This window comes from Heterodontus francisci, chromosome 24 (genome assembly GCF_036365525.1).
Source record: "Heterodontus francisci isolate sHetFra1 chromosome 24, sHetFra1.hap1, whole genome shotgun sequence".
NCBI classification, from domain to species: Eukaryota; Metazoa; Chordata; class Chondrichthyes; order Heterodontiformes; family Heterodontidae; genus Heterodontus; species Heterodontus francisci.
In genome coordinates, this window is record NC_090394.1 from 55,873,333 (window position 1) to 55,890,971 (window position 17,639).

General features: G+C 38.2%; 2 protein-coding genes across 7 annotated transcripts in view; one reads left to right on the forward strand and one right to left on the reverse strand.

Annotated features, from left to right (window-relative positions):
- The window catches only part of pdxdc1 (pyridoxal-dependent decarboxylase domain containing 1), a 213,172-nt gene extending 197,433 nt beyond the window's left edge, over window positions 1–15,739 (forward strand). For all 6 annotated transcript variants that reach the window (XM_068056232.1, XM_068056227.1, XM_068056228.1 and 3 more), the window contains 9 exons: window positions 2,048–2,139; window positions 2,336–2,441; window positions 4,803–4,974; window positions 6,377–6,495; window positions 7,778–7,899; window positions 9,504–9,596; window positions 11,531–11,627; window positions 13,926–14,030; window positions 14,821–15,739. In XM_068056232.1, coding sequence (XP_067912333.1) covers window positions 2,048–2,139; window positions 2,336–2,441; window positions 4,803–4,974; window positions 6,377–6,495; window positions 7,778–7,899; window positions 9,504–9,596; window positions 11,531–11,627; window positions 13,926–14,030; window positions 14,821–15,113 — 1,199 coding nt within the window. In that variant the 3' untranslated portion in view covers window positions 15,114–15,739. The remainder of the gene's footprint in view (window positions 1–2,047; window positions 2,140–2,335; window positions 2,442–4,802; window positions 4,975–6,376; window positions 6,496–7,777; window positions 7,900–9,503; window positions 9,597–11,530; window positions 11,628–13,925; window positions 14,031–14,820) is intronic.
- A 296-nt stretch (window positions 15,740–16,035) lies between these two features.
- Window positions 16,036–17,639, reverse strand: part of ntan1 (N-terminal asparagine amidase) — a 28,197-nt gene continuing 26,593 nt past the window's right edge. Inside the window, exons 8-10 of the mRNA XM_068056235.1 lie at window positions 16,961–17,058; window positions 16,726–16,839; window positions 16,036–16,584 (exon numbers count right to left, since the gene is read on the reverse strand). Coding sequence (XP_067912336.1) covers window positions 16,414–16,584; window positions 16,726–16,839; window positions 16,961–17,058 — 383 coding nt within the window. The 3' untranslated portion in view covers window positions 16,036–16,413. The remainder of the gene's footprint in view (window positions 16,585–16,725; window positions 16,840–16,960; window positions 17,059–17,639) is intronic.

Consider the following 17,639-nt stretch of genomic DNA (forward strand, 5'->3'; position numbering starts at 1 on the left):
CAAAACCTTTGCCACCTGCAGACTTGATTACTTTAGTGTTCTCTGACCATCTTCCAAATTCCATAAACTTCAGTTCAAACTGCTTTCAATATCCTATCCTATACCACATCATGCTCACCTTTGATAATCGTCTTCATTCACCTACATTGGTTCCAGGTCTCCCCCAATACTTCAAGTTTAAAATTATCATCTTTGTGTTTACATGCCTGCATAACCTCAGCTTTTCCTATTTTTAACTGCACCCTCTTATGCATATACCTTCTTCCTTATCCCCCACCATTGACAACTGTGCCTTCAGCTGCCGAGGAATTCCATCCTTAAGCCTTTCTGTCTCTGCTTTCCCAGTATCCTCAAAACTCACTTCTTTGACCAAGCATAATTCATCATCTCACCTTTGGCTCAGTGTCCATTTTCTTTTCACTTCTGTGAAGTACATTGTGACGTCGTTCTACATTAAAGGTGCAAAGTAACTGTTACTGAAGTCTGCATTCCAGTTTGAATAAATGAAGTTAAAAATACAAACGTTGTGACAAATTAATTGTTTGCCAATGAGCAATTTTATTTAGTTGTTTTTCAATTGCCTAGGTAAAAATAATACATGGAAATCTGAGATCGTCATGCACACCAGTATTTGCTTAGTCCTTTGGAGGCTGTCATATAAATGTTAGTGAACTGGGTCTAGAGTACAAGTATTTTAACACCATAACCTAAGTTATTCATCCTTGATCGTTCTACATGGACAGGCAGAATATAACTTTAACTTCAATTGAATGAGTGTTTTTTGTTAAGAGAATAACAATCTTCACATGATCAAACTGAGTGTCAGTCAACTCAAAAAATCTATTTCAGAGAACTGACAGCAATTACCCTCGGGGATTTCTAAGTCAATTAGTTTATTATATTCTGGATGTTTTTGGTCAATAGACACAAAAATTGTTTTTTTTGTGTGCATCTGTACTCAAATATGATCAAAAGTAATTCCAACTACAGGCCAGATATGATATCCCTATCCAGCTTCTATAACTTAAAGGGGAACTGTTTTAACAGCACCTAGTTTTAAAGATAGGTTCATGTACACTTTGACTCCATATTTCACTGTTAGCTCCCTTTGACACACAAAATGCAGTAGAAATTGGGTCACATTGCACCTGATCAAAACAGACACAATTCCAATTTAGGGAACCAGCATTTTGCACCCAAAGGACGTCTGTAAGATGTCCAACCTGCTCTTGCGTTAGCCAATTTTCGGGCATTCCTGGTGCTCACCTGAAACCACTATTGGGCTGCTCATTTTATATGTATGGAGCCCAACATCTGTTTTAAGGTGCTTCCCCTGGTGGAATTAGATACTGATGAGCAGAGCAGGATCCTGGAACTCTACTGTAACTTCAGATTCCTTTCCTTTCGGCTGCTCACTCAGGTTAAGCCAAATATTGTGCAATTTCAGTATCCAATTGGACCCTGATCTGAGTTTCAAACCCCCCATGTAGTCTGCCACCAAGACCACCAATTTCCATTTCTGCAATGTCTACCTTTGCTCCTGTTTATACCCATTGGCATTGAAACTCCTATCCACGTGTGTGCCATCAGCAAGTTCCATTTCTCCAGCATACTCCTTCCTGGACCCCTGAGCTTAACTGTTCACAAACTCCAACTCATCCAGAACGCCATCCTCCACATTCTATTCCCTAAGTAGTTCTACTCACCAAACTCCACTGCCTCCCATCCCAGATTTGACTCCATCTTTGCTTAGCTGATTTCAGAAGGATAGTAGTAGGGCTGCCAGAGCACCCTTGGTTCCTACTATTCACTATCCACAAATGTCTACTGGAAATGATACATGAGAACATCTGATGATCACAGGACTGGGTTCAGATGTGACATCCTCCCCCTTTCCCCTTGTCCAGCACTCATTAGGTACCTATAAAACCGTACCAGAGCAGGAGTCAACACCTTCAGGCAAGGAGGAAGAAAAATTGGCAAAGTAACATGCCTGCAGCACTTCTTTGTCATTAATGTTTTAATCTTTTTAATTTACCATTTTCAGCTCTAGATGGAGCTCATTATCAAACTGCAACAGCTCAGGAATCCACAAAAGACAGTAATGAGAGAGAAACTGATGATGCCCTGAATCGTTGGGTAAGAATTTGTGAAACTTATGTTCTGTTAAGTTTGCGGATGTCCTATCGAAAAAAAAAAATGTATAATCAAAAGTTAAATCAGTGCCCATCTAAATTAATTACTAAACATTCAAGAGATTCAAAATGAGTTCATAGCAAGTGCATTATCTTTTTATAGTTAGTGACCAAATTCTATCCTGTATTTCTGTCAACAGTTAGGAGAACAGCTAGGACAGTCGGTTCCGACCAGTGGTGTAGATATTGTAGAATTGGAAGATGAGGGGGTGTGTATACGATTTAGTCCATTGATGACAGCAGCAGGTGAGTAAATAACTTGATTAGATATTTCTATTAGTTTGTTTTGCAAAGAAGGATATGTCTTCATTATGTAAATACTTTTATTTATGCATTTTTAGTACGATTGATATAGCATAAGGTTCAGGGCTGTTCTACTATATCAGTTATTTTTTACACTGATAGATGGACCAGAAAGCTTTCCTTATAGAGAGAACTTTCCAAGCATCAGACTACACTGAATTCAATGTCAGATGACAGTGAGAGGACAATATTGTGTTGTAATCCACTGTAGCATCCAGTCTCCTACCCTCAAAAGGGCCTTGAGTTCTATAAAAGTGTTATACACAATACTGAATTACTTGAATTCATTTCTGTGTAATACCTAAGCTGGGTGAAGATTTAGTTGAAATAAAAACAAGAAATTCTGGAATCACTCAGCAGGTCTGGCAGCATCTGTGGAAAGAGAAGCAGAGTTAACGTTTCGGGTCAGTGACCCTTCTTCGGAACTGGCAAATATTAGAAAAGTCACAGATTATAAACAAGTGAGGTGGGGGTGGGGCAAGAGATAACAAAGGACCAGGCCACATAGCTGACCAAAAGGTCACGGAGCAAAGGCAAACAATATGTTAATGGTGTGTTGAAAGACAAAGCATTAGTACAGATTAGGTGTAAATACACTGAATATTGAACAGCAGCAAGTGCAAACCTGAAAAAAACAGTGGGTAAGCAAACTGAACAAACTAAGATGAAATGAAATAAATGCAAAAAAAAGATTGTAAAAAATGTAAAAAAGAATGTAAAAAAAAAAAGGAAGAAAAAATAACTAAAAATGAAAGTAAAATGGGGGGCTGTCATGCTCTGAAATTATTGAACTCAATGTTCAGTCCAGCAGGCTGAAGTGTGCCTAATCGGTAGATGAGATGCTGTTCCTCGAGCTTGCGTTGATGTTCACTGGAACACTGCAGCAATCCCAGGACAGAGATGTGAGCATGAGAGCAGGGGGGAGTGTTGAAATGGCAAGCAACCGGAAGCTCAGGGTCCTGCTTGCGGACTGAGCGGAGATGTTCCGCAAAGCGGTCACCCAGTCTGCGCTTGGTCTCCCCAATGTGGAGGAGACCACACTGTGAGCAGCGAATACAGTATACTACATTGAAAGAAGTACAAGTAAATCGCTGCTTCACCTGAAAGGAGTGTTTGGGGCCTGGGACAGTGAGGAGAGAGGAGGTAAATGGGCAGGTATTACACCTCCTGCGATTGCAGGGGAATTTGCCCTGGGACGGGGACGAGGTGGTGGGGGTAATGGAGGAGTGGACCAGGGTGTCGCGGAGGAAACTATCCCTTCGGAATGCTGACAGGGGAAGGGAGGGGAAGATGCGACTGGTAGTGGCATCACGCTGGAGGTGGCGAAAATGGCGGAGGATGATCCTTTGGATATGGAGGCTGGTGGGATGAAAAGATTTAGTTGAACCGTTTGTGCCAATATCAGTTCTGAAATTGATTCCAATAGCCTTCTGCAATATACTGTGTCTACAAAAATATTGAGAGGGACCACACATGCTCCCCTACAAGGCTTCTAACAATGAGATGACAACTGAGATGTTTATTCTCACCAGTCACATCTCATTCAATTGAATGATCAACTTGCCAGGTTGGACAGCTTTTGCAGTTTGCTTTAGGAAATTGTGATTTTTAAAAAAAATCAGAGTCATTGTTTTGTTCATTATTATGGGACTGTCTTTTAAGATTTTTGTCCTGCAGCTCCATTTATTTGATAATTATTCGGACTTCTTGACAAATACATGAATAGGATGGGAATAGAGGGATACGGTCCCCGGAAGTGCAGAAGGTTTTAGTTTAGGCAGGCATCAAGATCGGCGCAGGCTTGGAGGGCCGAATGGTCTGTTCCTGTGCTGTACTGTTCTTTGTTCAGCAAGTAATGACCACTAATCCCATGTGCATTTCTCTTTGGCTTCATTACATCTTTGTTCTATGGGCTAAAATGATAAACTTTCTAGTGCATCTTTCAGTGCAAGTCAGATATTTAATTCCAGTATCAAATCGTCACATTCAATCAGGAAAATTGCTTCTTGTTTAGCCATATTGCAGGTTATCAAAGTATTACTGTATCTTCTCCGTCTTAAATAGCCCTTTTCTATATAAAAAGGGCTTGGAGAATGTAATGGTACTATAGCTACCAAAATTAATACACTATAAGCACTGAGAATTTGCCGTTTTTGATGGAAACAGAAAATAAGTCACTTGTGGTATAAGCCTCATAATTTCCAAGTTGTTTACTGAGGTGTTACTGGGTACTCTGATACACCTACTGCCAGCTATCCTGTGAATAGGAGTTTCTGAAAGTGAGAGTTTCACCTTTTTTTTTAGTCCTGAACACCACGCCAGAACATGTGGACCAATTGGCTGAATGCCTGAAAGCTAAAATTCCCATTCTAATTAGCACCTTACAGTTTCGAGAAGAATTTAAACAGGAGGTTTACCGGACAGCTGGCCTGACATACATTGAAGATCTGAGTTGGCCTGGATTAGGTGCTATACGGTAGGTCTTTCAAAATCTGTTCATTCAAAAATACTTACCTGGAAGTAATCCGAGAGTGTGCACGGTTAGAATTGTAACCGCAAGAATAAACCGTACACCTATCGTCCCACATTATGTGCTGGCAATATTTTTAAAAAATAGTTTAAGGGATATTGATAGCAAGAAAGATTTATCTGATTTAAACTGAAGTGAAAACACACTTTTAAGATGTGGCTTTTTAATGGCTTTGGAATAGAAAATGATCTTTTCCATCAAACAAAAATAAAAGATAACCTGACATATAAGCAAACTACTGCAGAGCTGGAAATCTGAAATAAAAGCAGAAAGTGCTAGAAATATTCAGCAGGTCTGACAGCATCTGTGGAGAGAGAAACACAAGTTAACCTTTCAGGTCAATGACCTTTGTCAGAAAGGTATTTCCAGCACTTTCTGTTTTTATTTTAAAAGATAACCTGGTTAGTTTGATTGAAAAAGAATTTCTGAAACTATACATAACGTTTAAATTTCTTATTTCTCTGCCCTTGGTTGCAGTGGTTTTCATTAGTTCTGGCACAACTAAATTGTCAGTTATCTATCAATATAAATGCATCTCTTCTTCCAAACTTAGATAGTGCAAGTCAAAGTATTAAAATAAATAATAAAATGGGAGGTGAATATAGCACAAATTGCAACAATAATGCTCCTCGGGTAACTGTATTTCTTTAGATTACAATCAATATGAAGTACAAAATTGGCCACAGTGTCCACAAGTTTATCCAACAGTTAATTCAGATACCAGTAAATGCTTTTATTTCTACACTAATAAATATCAAACATTGTTCTTCCTCTGGTCAGCTTAAAAAAGGTGATTTTGGCATCATTGCATTTACAATTCCTATGGTTTGTGCAATATATTCATAGTAATTTCTCAAAAAAACTCTCATCCACATTTATTTTGTGCTCATTTCCCCCCAGTTTACTTTTCATAATTTCTCCTCCCTTCCAAATGAAAATCTCCACTGCTGTCGACCATTGCAGCATATCCTCTTTCAACTTAAAAGGCATGATTGTCATGTCAGGCATGCAAACTTCTGTATAGTGTGGCTTACCATGGGGTTGGGTGGCTCCAGAATGGCCCTGACATTGATGCAAAGTTGCAGATCCATTATTGAATGGAACCATTCTGCGATGCACGAGGCTCCTCCTCGATAGTAACTTCATGGGGACCCAACCTTGTTGGATGGCTGGGTTGAGAAATTGAATGTGCCCTTTCATCATTTTTTAAGTAGATGGGATGTGGAGGGAAGTACTTTATATACTCCCTGACTTTTTGCTTAACATAAATATGAAGTGATGGATTTGAACAACTCCTTTGTTTTTTGGTAGTTGAGTTATAATATTGAACTATATACATTATCTGCAGGTATGAACTTAATAATGAAGAACCTGACCCAGAAAAACAGCTACTAGTGATGGAAAAAATCACTGCCGGATTGCTAAAGAAATTGAAGGAACTTGACTCCGATCTGATGTTCTCAACAGGTCAGAAAGCCTTGCTACCTATAGGATAAAATGGGCAAAGCAAATTAGCTAGAATGTGCCACGCATTTTTAAATTTATTTCACAGGATGTGGGCATTGCTGGCAAGGCCAGTATTTTTTGCCCATCCCTAATTGCCCTTGAGAAGGTGGTGCACCATGCACTGAGGGTCATGGGTTGACTGAGTTTCTCCACTACTGAATTTCCAGCCTTAGTCATGCTGCTATGTGCTTATTGTACATTATAAGGATAAAGTGCAAGACAGCGGTCATTAGCAGAATGAAGGAATGTGGAAGAAGATCCATTTTTGTTTTCATTTCCATCAAAGTTAAGATATTCGGCTTAGCAGAAGCAGTCTTATTTTTGTTTTGCTGATGTCCAACTTTAGTACACGCAACAATATTTTAAGATAGAGTATAACAAAAAGTAAACCTTTATATTTGGCTTGTGGAAAAACATGGCACCTGCTGGTACAGAGTATTTTTTTTCTCCCAACCTTAACCCTTCTTAGCTGAAGTGATCCCATTGAAACATACAAGGTTCTGAAGAGGCTTGGCAGGGTAGACACAGAGGTTGCTTTGCCTGACTGGGGAATCTAGAACACGGGCACAGTCTCAGGATAAGGGGTTGATCATTTAGTACTGAGATCAGGATAAATTTCGTTGCTTGCACGCTTGTGAATCTTTGAAATTCTCAGCCCCAGAGGTCCTGGATGCTCTATCATCGAGTATATTCAAAGCTGAGAGGGGCAGATTTTTGATCTCTTGGGGGATCAAGGGATATTGGGAGCTGGCAGGGAAGTGACCTTGAGGCACAAGGTCAACCATAATCGTATTAAATGGCACAGCAGGCTCGAGGGGTCATATGGTCTACTCCTCCTATTTCTTATGTTCTTATAAGGATGTGTGCAGTGGCCTTGTAATACCTTGCCTTTCTTTGCTTGTGAGTCTAGATGATAAACACCAACATTGGTTGAAGGTAGGAAAAAGGCATCATAATTCTTTCCTCATGCAATGCAATACTTGTGCGCTTGAATCAGGATTCACTGGATAACGGCCACCAAGGGAAACTTAGCTGCTCGCTTAGATTATACTCCTTAGTTCAGCAATGTTTGGCTTTCTTTATTAACGTGGAAATAAAAGCAATTTGTTAATTGTAAGAAAGGACTTGTGGACATCCTAACCAATTTTGTATTTTATAAAGAAATGCCATTATTTGAGGAGCATTGTGCTAATTTCACAGCCCATGTGCAACTTTTATTTACTTTAATACTTTGAACCTGCAGGGCCTGAGTTTGGAGGTGAGAAGAACTGCATTTATATTGGTATGGTAACTGATAATTTAGATGTGCCAGAACTAGTGGAAACTATTGCAACCACAGGCAGAGAAATAGAGGAAAGTTCAAAGGTGTGTACAGTTTCATTTATTTTTTTTATTTAGAGATACAGCACTGAAACAGGCCCTTCGGCCCACCGAGTCTGTGCCGACCAACAACCACCCATTTATACTAACCCTACAGTAATCCCATATTCCCTACCACCTACCTACACTAGGGGCAATTTGTAACAGCCAATTTACCTAACACCTGCAAGTCTTTTGGCGGTGGGAGGAAACCGGAGCACCCAGAGGAAACCCATGCAGACACAGAGAGAACTTGCAAACTCCGCACAGACAGAACCCAGAATTGAACCCGGGTCCCTGGAGCTGTGAGGCTGCGGTGCTAACCACTGCGCCGCCCATTTCAAACAAACTAGTTTTGTTTGATAAAGATCAGTTTCTATTCCAAAATCATGCTTAATTTTATATGTTGATGGCTCCCAGCAGTCAATTAAAACTTTATTGAAATGCACCATAACTCTACACTTCTAAAGTTGTCAGTAATGCTATTTTCAAACTAAATTCTGCATAAATTAATGCACTGTCTAAATCAAACCTAATTCCACCGAGATCACCATATTTTATTTATATATAATACATATATGCATTCCCTCTGACTGGACAATTGCATTTAAGTAAGCATTGTTGAAGTTTGCAAGTTTAGTCAAATCCAGTTACAATGATTGATGTGGCCACAATTTTCCATTATGTTACTGCTCCATGCTGCTCATCTTTCCTGGAGGACTGTGTGTTTATTCTCCATGCTTTACCAGTCAACTATTTAAAACTATCCCACAATTATGCTGTTCACTATAAACAGCTGAGCGGCACTGTGCTCAGAGTGCTGATTTGGGACTAAGTCAGGGCAAGCTAAAACTGATTAAAACATTGCTCGTTAAAATGGAAGCAGAAAGGAGAGGGTATTTAAAGTGATGCTCAAAAAGTGTGAAGCAGTACAAGTGGGAAATTAGCTTCGGATTGTGGGTACTTACCTCTCCAGTATCTTCATATATTAATATTTCTATGTGCTTGTTTCTACGAAATAGTACCACTTTCAATGCAATGTGGTTTTGGAATTTAGAAATTGACCCTTTCAGGCAGATTCTATTGTATCCATCACTCCTTGAATGGGCTAAATCACGGCTTTTCCTTTTATTTAGTTATTTATTTAGGGGCGGCACAGTGGCGCAGTGGTTAGCACCGCAGCCTCACAACTCCAGCGACCCGGTTCTATTCTGGGTACTGCCTGTGTGGAGTTTGCAAGTTCTCCCTGTGTCTGCGTGGGTTTCCTCCGGGTGCTCCGGTTTCCTCCCACATGCCAAAGACTTGCAGGTTGATAGGTTATTTGGCCATTATAAATTGTCCCTAATATAGGTAGGTGGTAGGGAAATATAGGGACAGGTGGGGATGTGGTAGGAATATGGGATTAGTGTAGGATTAGTATAAATGGGTGGTTGATGGTCGGCACAGACTCGGTGGGCTGAAGGGCCTGTTTCAGTGCTGTATCTCTAAAACTAAAACTAGTTGAATTTGTATATATTAACGGTTCTAAAAATTGACTATGCACTACTGCTTGGACTTTTATTGTCTGGTACTAATGCCAACCTTAATTCTCTCCCGTGTTTGTTTTGAAGTTATTGGAGAACATGACTGAAGTAGTCCGCAAAGGAATTACTGAAGCAGAGCAGCAGTTGCAGAAGGCCAATGAAGCTAAACTCCTTGAAGAAGTAAATACAGATTAAATTTGACACATTTTGATGAAATACTTCAATGTACAAGATTATATCAAATGTTCATTAGAAACAAAACTGGTAACAGTGCAGCATTGTAATTTTAAATAGAAGTACGTGTTTTTACATTTAGTAATCTCTTGCTAATAATTGTTTCATTACAGTAAAACCTTGAAAATAACTATTTGCAGAAAACACTAAGGGTGCAGTTATACTGCCACTTTTCAGTGATGCAGAAGAGTAGAGTTCCAGAGTCAGGTGCACTGGTCGAACATTATAGTGTCAAACTAGATTTGTTTTTAAATGCCCAGAGTCCCCTGAACACTTCCATCATGCTCTCAAAACATCTAAAATTTTCAAGCCAGGAATATGCAAATACATGTTGCTCTCATTCTAACTGCAAAAGTTTGATTTGATTAAATTGGGTACAGCCAGGTTGGCATCAATTATGTACCAACCAGTCTCAGACTAGTAGCTATACTGTAAGCACAGCCTCAAATACACATTACTTATGCTTTTAAAAAAAAACTGACAGCCAATAAACTAAACATTTAACCAACCTTAATTTCAATTAATGCAATATCTCTCTGATACAATTTTTGAATGAGATATTATTTTATGACTGAATAGGAACAACTACAGTGGAAAGTGAAATACAATGAGCACAGAGGTTGAATTATTGAAAGTGGTCTTTGGAATTATTTGAACTGGTTTCTGTTCTGTTTAAATACAGAAAATTGCTAATTTTATGTTGGTATTTATTAGAATTTGTATTTTAATCAGTGAGTAGAGAATAATTGGCTAGATTTTGAGGTCAACGGTGATGCAATGGCGCTCACCGCTGCCCTTGAAGAAAGCTGCACACAAAAATCTAGCGAGATCTGTGACATGGACTGCCCCTTTTCTGAAGGCAGTTCAAATCTGATGCCAGGTCAATGGGATCTCCAAGCGTACTCCAGCAGTGATGTCAGCATGTAGGGTAAGGAGCCAATCACATTGAAGTATTCTCAGACGGAAAACCAGGAAGTTAAAAGAACTTAATATCCTTCCCTTTTAATTTTTCAGGTAGTGAAATAAATGATTGTAATTGGATTTAGATCGAAGCTAAAATATCAATATAAATAAATTAAAAGTGTGTGCAATTTTTTTATCGTAATGGAGAAATTTGGCATTCCACAAATAGAAAATAAGCTTTCCAGGGCCAGTGAGGGTGTTCAGCAGTAGCTATGAGCACTGTACATAGTTAAATCCAGTTACGCCTCATTTAACAAGGTGTAATTTTTTCAAGTGTTTGTACAGCAAGACCAACAGCATAAAAGTGTCAGTTTTTGTGAATTTACTGATTGCATAGGGATTGTACTCTGGGGGACCTCACAGCACACCTTTGGAGAAGTGTAGAATCATTGACAGCAACATCTGAAATTCAACGTTATCTGCGCATGTGCGGACTCGTGAAATTGCTGTCTGTTTCAGTGGAGTAATGATGGCGAATGCTGACAGTTTCACCATCATTACCACTGCAAAATCTGTGCATTGAATAACTAGTAATGATGTAATGATTGCAGGTTATCTTTGTGAACATAATCTCATTCCAGGTTCAGATGACCACACAAAGGCAGAATCCTTTGTAATTATCATTTTGATCCTTGAGACTAAATTAAAATACTCACTGGTATTTTATTCATTATTGTATAATATTTTTTCTGCCAGTAATGGTGGTTGATGTATGATGATGATCACGCATGCAGAATTAACAATTGTAGTTTACTTACTTGCATGTTAGAGTTGATTAGAGAAATTATCCATCCAGCACAAATAAGCTTTTAACAAATAGAAAGTACAAGTTATCAATTTTAAATGATGGCGACATGAAAATAATAGAAAATGTAATTTGTGTACTTACTGTCCTTTATCACATTCTATTTTTGCAGGGAGTTCTGCGACAGATTCCTGTAGTTGGCTCCGTGCTTAATTGGTTATCCCCAGTCCGCAGCTCAGTTAAAGGAAGATCATTCAATCTGGCAGGAGGTGAGCTGTCAGCTCCAAGTTCTGTTTTTTTTAACACATATCCCATTTTTAAATTGTGGTCATAATGCATACATTTATTTTGCTTAAAGATTTTGCTCACAATTTTTTTCAAAGCATTAAATATTGCAGCACCTTTTTAACACTGGTTGTAAACAAACTGTTTACATTTGGATGATGGCTCTAGATCAAAACACTTTTAATTTTACCCATTATTATAAAACTTATGAAAACAGACCTAAGGAACCCCAGGATCACTTTGTCAGATTTCATTTTCTTTCCTTTGTTGCCAGTTTTCCTCTCCTGAAGGAATTGACTCCTGCTAGATACGGTATAGTCTGCACCAGTCTACCTCCAATACTAAATTCATATTGGTCATACGTCGTGTGTGTGGCTAAGTAGTGAGGGTTGAGAGGCTATTTGAGCATCCCAGCCCAACTGGATCCTGTCTATACACGTGTATTTTCCAACAAGTTACTGGAAATCAAAAGCAAGTGGAAATCCTGGCCACTTTTTCTACATATTCAAGATGCTAATTACTGTACGTGAACGAGCAGCACTGTTGAGATCAACTAACTCAGCATAGACCAGTAATTGAACCTGGAGCCTTTTAATATTTATGTCTAACACGCATGATGTTTATCAGCTGAGCCATCAGGCCATAATTACCCATGCTACTAGAATAGGAAATGTCCACTGGAAAATTATTTGTCTGCTGTGTTTAATGCATAACCAGCAATAGTATACACTACACATCAATGGAAACTGGTATTTGTGGTTTTAAATTGATTCATTAGACTTTTCGCAATAACATTTTGTAACTGGCAATATGTTATCTCAGTCCTTTATTCCTGATTTTTCCTTAATGTTAGCCATGCTCAGTGCGTAGCATTCTTGTCTTTCAGTCAAAAGATTATGGTTCAAGTTCTACTTCAGACACTGCTGCACAAAAACACAGGCTGACACTCCAGTGCAGTACTGAGGGAGTGCTGCACTCAGAGGTGCCATTTTTCTGTTGAGACATTAAACCAAGGCCCTGTTTGCTCAAAGGTGGACATAAAAGATCCCATGGTACTAATTCGCAGAAGACCAGGGGAGTTAATCCTGGTGTCCTGACCCATATTTATCCCTCAATTAAAATCACTAATACATTTAATGTATTTTGCAGCAACTACTTTAGTAGTTGTCTATAGCCTCCATTATTTTAGAAGCATAAAATTGATTAACAGTTAATTACCAGGAAAAAGAGGCTATGCTTAACCAATTTACAGAATGCATGCTAGTTTTTTTTTTAAAAATCAGCAATTCAAAACCACTTGGCTATAGATGTAAAGAAATTTGCAGCAAAGATTTCAGGTTCCCTAAGGAGGCAAACTTGATACATGTCGGGTAAAAGGTCAATTGTTTTCTGAAGAATTGTTTTAAAACTGATTTACAATGTAATCTTAAACTAGGGTTACTCAATGCATAGCCATCCCAAATTTCTGTTGCAGCCCCTCCCACCAGAAGATTCCTGATTTTCTGCCATCAATCTTTAATCGTGGATGGCCCAAATATATAGATAATCCCTGCAGAGTACTTGGGGAAAAAATAGACCCTCCACTTTTAAAATAAGAAAAGGATTTTTATTTTAGAGTTGCGGTTGTTTGGGAGGGAAAGAGCTGAAAATTACTATCCAGGCTCCTTAGGTATAAATAAGGACGTTTCCAAAAGTTGAACTCAGAAAATTTTACCCCTGTTTAAACATTGCTATGCCTATTTCAAGATGAGATACTACTTCGTCTGATTTCTTTTGGTACAGAGTAGATATGTTAATGAATAGAAATGTATCTTTTATGGCTGAATGCAAAGCATGACTGAAACAGTATCATTTTGGTGTACCTACTTTTAAATGTACATCTAATTGCAAACATTTTGGATTTAGGCTTTCATAATGGAGTTGAAAATGTAGTCACAAAATGGGTGTAGAGTCTTTTTTGTAATGAGCTTAAATGAAAAGTAGGAAATTACAACAATTGTTGTCTACAAATTTTCTCTCCTGGTTCAGTTTCCAGTCACTAACCACCACTCTCTTAAGTACTTGGACATGTCTCTGGAAGTAATGAGCACTGCTGCTGAGCAGTATACCCAGCACCAAACAAATCTGATTTTGTTTTTGAAAACTTTGTCTAGAGAGCTTTCCATGTTTGAACTTGTGTGTTTAATTATCAAAGATGATATTTGGCTATTTGTGCTTACTTATGTAGTTTCATATTTTACTACCGTTTTTCCTGCTTGACCTATGATCCTGATTTTTTTCAGGTTCTCTGGAGTCCACAGATAAGCTATATACACTGAAAGCCCAGGCCTCTGAAGGAACCCCACCCCCAACACCCACAGCTAGTCGCACCAAACATAAGTCACCAGGTATGTTGCATTTGTTTTCTCATAATTTCCTTTTTTTTAAAATCAGAACTAAACCATTCATTTTCCAACTTCAACATTTCAGCAATGTGCTTTCTCACTCCCTCTGAACTGAAGTTGAGATTGGGTAAATTGATTTTATAAAGTCAAAACTCAACTAATTGTGTAACAAAAATCTAAACACCTATCACTCATATGGAAAAACAGTCCAAAATAAAGGTTAGATTTGTAATTTTAATGAGATTCAGATTACAGGAGTATGTGATTGTCGGGCTAAATAGAGTGATATGTAATATTGACAGGTTTGAAAAATGAAGGGAAACATCAATTTACTTAAATGCTGCTTGATTTCATGGGATTATACAATTTTCTGAATTGCAAAATAGAAGCACCTCATGATTACTGTACCATGTATGTTCATGCTCCACCTTACAATACTAAGGCTAGTTTATACTAGTGTCTAACATGCACAATTTTGTATTATTCCCTGGGGAGTTACCAGTAACCTTAAAGAATCAACTCCATTACTTGTCCACCTATTCAACAATGTGTGAAAGCTAAAAAGAGTAACCTCTCCCAAGCTCTAGGCACTCAAGACAGCAGCTAGGAAAAGTGCAAGAACAATCACCATTGGCCAGTGTTTTTATTTCCTGTTTTTTTTTCCATGCCTGTGACAAAATGTTTAGCTTCCACTTAATGGGAATGCAGAGATTATGCATAATATTTTTCTTATCCATTAACATGCAAGAATTGATTCTTACCTAATAATAAACAAGCGTTTTTAACTTAATAGGACAGAAACTGTTTAGAAGGTCTTCTGCTTCAGCTATGGTCAGTGAAACGTCAATGGATCATATAGAAGAAATACAGGAATCACAAACCATCACAGAAACAACCAGACTTGAGTGTGAAAACGAAGTTCACAAAAGTTCTGAATCTTCAGCTCAGCTGAATGGTGATTTGGAGCTTCCAGCCCCAACACAGCCTGAAGGAAAATCTGATGCAAATGGCAGCAACATACCAGAAGTTCACCAGACCTCTGTACCAGCAGAAGCTGAGGATTTAGAGAAAGAAGATCTTAGATAAGGCAAAAAAAGTTAGCAGTAAGACTTTACACAGAAGAAGCACATGTCCTATGTTTGAGAGAACATGGAACCTTAACTAATGTGAACTGTGCCATGTGATAGAACAGTAAGGATACTATTGTATCTTTAATTAGGATTTTGCACATTACTGTGACATGACTAGGAATTTCAGTTGTCATTGAAAGGTTGATTTGAAAAGTTGATCCTAAATGGAATCTCTCAAGTGGGCTGAATCTCAGAAGTGCAATTGTTCTGTTCCTTGTAGAGTGCTAAGAAATCTCTATATAGTTTTCTTCCTTACACAATCAGCCTGATTCACTACATTTGCAGTACAATGACGTATGCTTATCACCATGAATATATGGGGGTTAATTTGTAGTTGTTTAAAATTAGTAAACTTTTACTATTGATGTCAATATTTAATTGGGTGAGGATCATTTTATTTTTGTTCATTTTGCACATTGGTGGTTTTGTCCTTTAACTGTACCATCTGCTATGTACATCCCTTAAATTAAGACACACACTGATGCTTGACTGTAATTTAAGCTTCAAACAAAAAAACTTTTAATTCATTAAGCATTTGTATTCTTGAACAAAATCAAATAAAATTTGTTCTGGCTCATTACATTTCTCAAAGTATATTTTCCAGTATCAACTTATATAGTACAGTTTTTAAGTAAATAGCCTTGTAGGAACAAGTGTATGATGGTAGGACAGGTTATGTTTAAGGTCTTGGCTTACAATTTCATCCCTACCTGATCCATTCTGTAAAGCAATATATACTTTTGCATTGCACAGACAGCAGAAGTGACTAATCACTAATACTTTAAGGGAGTATTCCATTTTACTAGCTAATAACCAATGCAATGTGCTTGCTCTGGAACAGATTATCCAAAAAGATGCATCACGCAGGACAAGTCTAATTTATTTTTTCATTTATTCATTACATAATCAAGAAATATACTGGTAGTCAGTTACCACAATAATGACTTCAAAAAAATTTCTTTGCCCAGCTTCAGCAAACCTAAGGCATAATAGCTCCAATCCACTGTAGGTAACTTAATTCCACAATGATCCGCAGGGGAAACAATCTGTATATCATGCTTCATAAATTAATGCTTGAAGCCTTACAAAAAGACAATGCAGCTTAAAAAAAATCCTGAACCACTTTAACAGTGGATGAAGTGCCTTAAAACTTTTTGTGCAAAAACAAGCCTCCACGTTGAACTCTTAATGAAGAGTCACTTGTGATTAGAAGCTGCTAAAGCACTTGGCTGTGAGTGGCGCTGTAATTCAGAAGTTCAGGCAGCACAGTCAGTTCTCTCCCACAAACCATCCATAGTTTTCTTGTAGATCCTGGACCTACCCTCAGGAAATAAAGACTCCGTGGGATAGTCACTTAAAAATCGGAAAATAGACCTCATGTGTTTAACAAAGTGTGGGGGTTCAACAAGTGGAGATGTTGAAAAATTCTGTAAAGAGATAGAAAGCATACAACAATGAATAATGTGTATCTATAGCCATAGAAGTGAAACTCATGAAAGGTGAGAATTTGGACATTTTAAGTAATTGCCAGTCAGCAACAGGAATACTTCAAGCAAATGTTGCTGTACCTGTAATATCACTTGATCAGGCTGCTGTAACCAGAACTGAGCAGCAGGAAATGGTGTCCACTGGTAAGGTTCAATTTGCAGTTGTTCCACTTTTGCATCATAAATTGACATTATCTTGTAAGATAAAAATGGATGACTTGAAAAAGAAATATACTTTAGAGAAGTCAATTCTTTGTTAGCACATCATCTTGGTTACTTTAAATTGACTTAATTTTGAGGTGATTTTGAAACTTACAGAACCCCCCAAAAAATTACGAGCAGAGCGGATAACCTCATCTGGCCCTCTGTCTGGGAAAGTTGCATGAAAAATCTCTCCGGTTTTCACATTTACAGCTGAAAGAAAATTAACCACAGCAAACTTACTCTCAGGACATAGAAAAAAGTTTAATGATTTACATAAGCAGCTAAGCTAATTAATGCATCAGGAAAGTATTTAATACCAAACCCAATACCCTCATGAATGGAAATGAAGAGCAATTTTTTTTTCCCTTTTCCAACCTAAAGATACCAGGACAGCGACCTTACTCTTACTGCTACGAGTCTTTTCTCATAACACTTGCTCCTCTTGATGGCTCATGATGATCCTAACTCAATCACTAAGTTAGCTACCGTCATCCAGGGCTGCAACAGAAACACTCCACATCCTATGTCTCAAGCTGGGAAAGCGGAAAAACAAAAATCAGGAACACCCCTCAAAATCAGTATCCAGTGACTTGTCCTTACTTGATGTTTACCAATACAAGATTAGATGGTGCCCTCCATGGTCAAAAAGCTTGGCAACACAGTCTAGCTTCATACAAGAGAATGGTTACTTGGGCAAGGTATCAGAGGGTTTCTGATACCCACAGAACTTTCAGCACAAATCAGTTCCATCAGGAGAGGAATGAAAAAATGACCTTTAGTGCAAGCCCAGG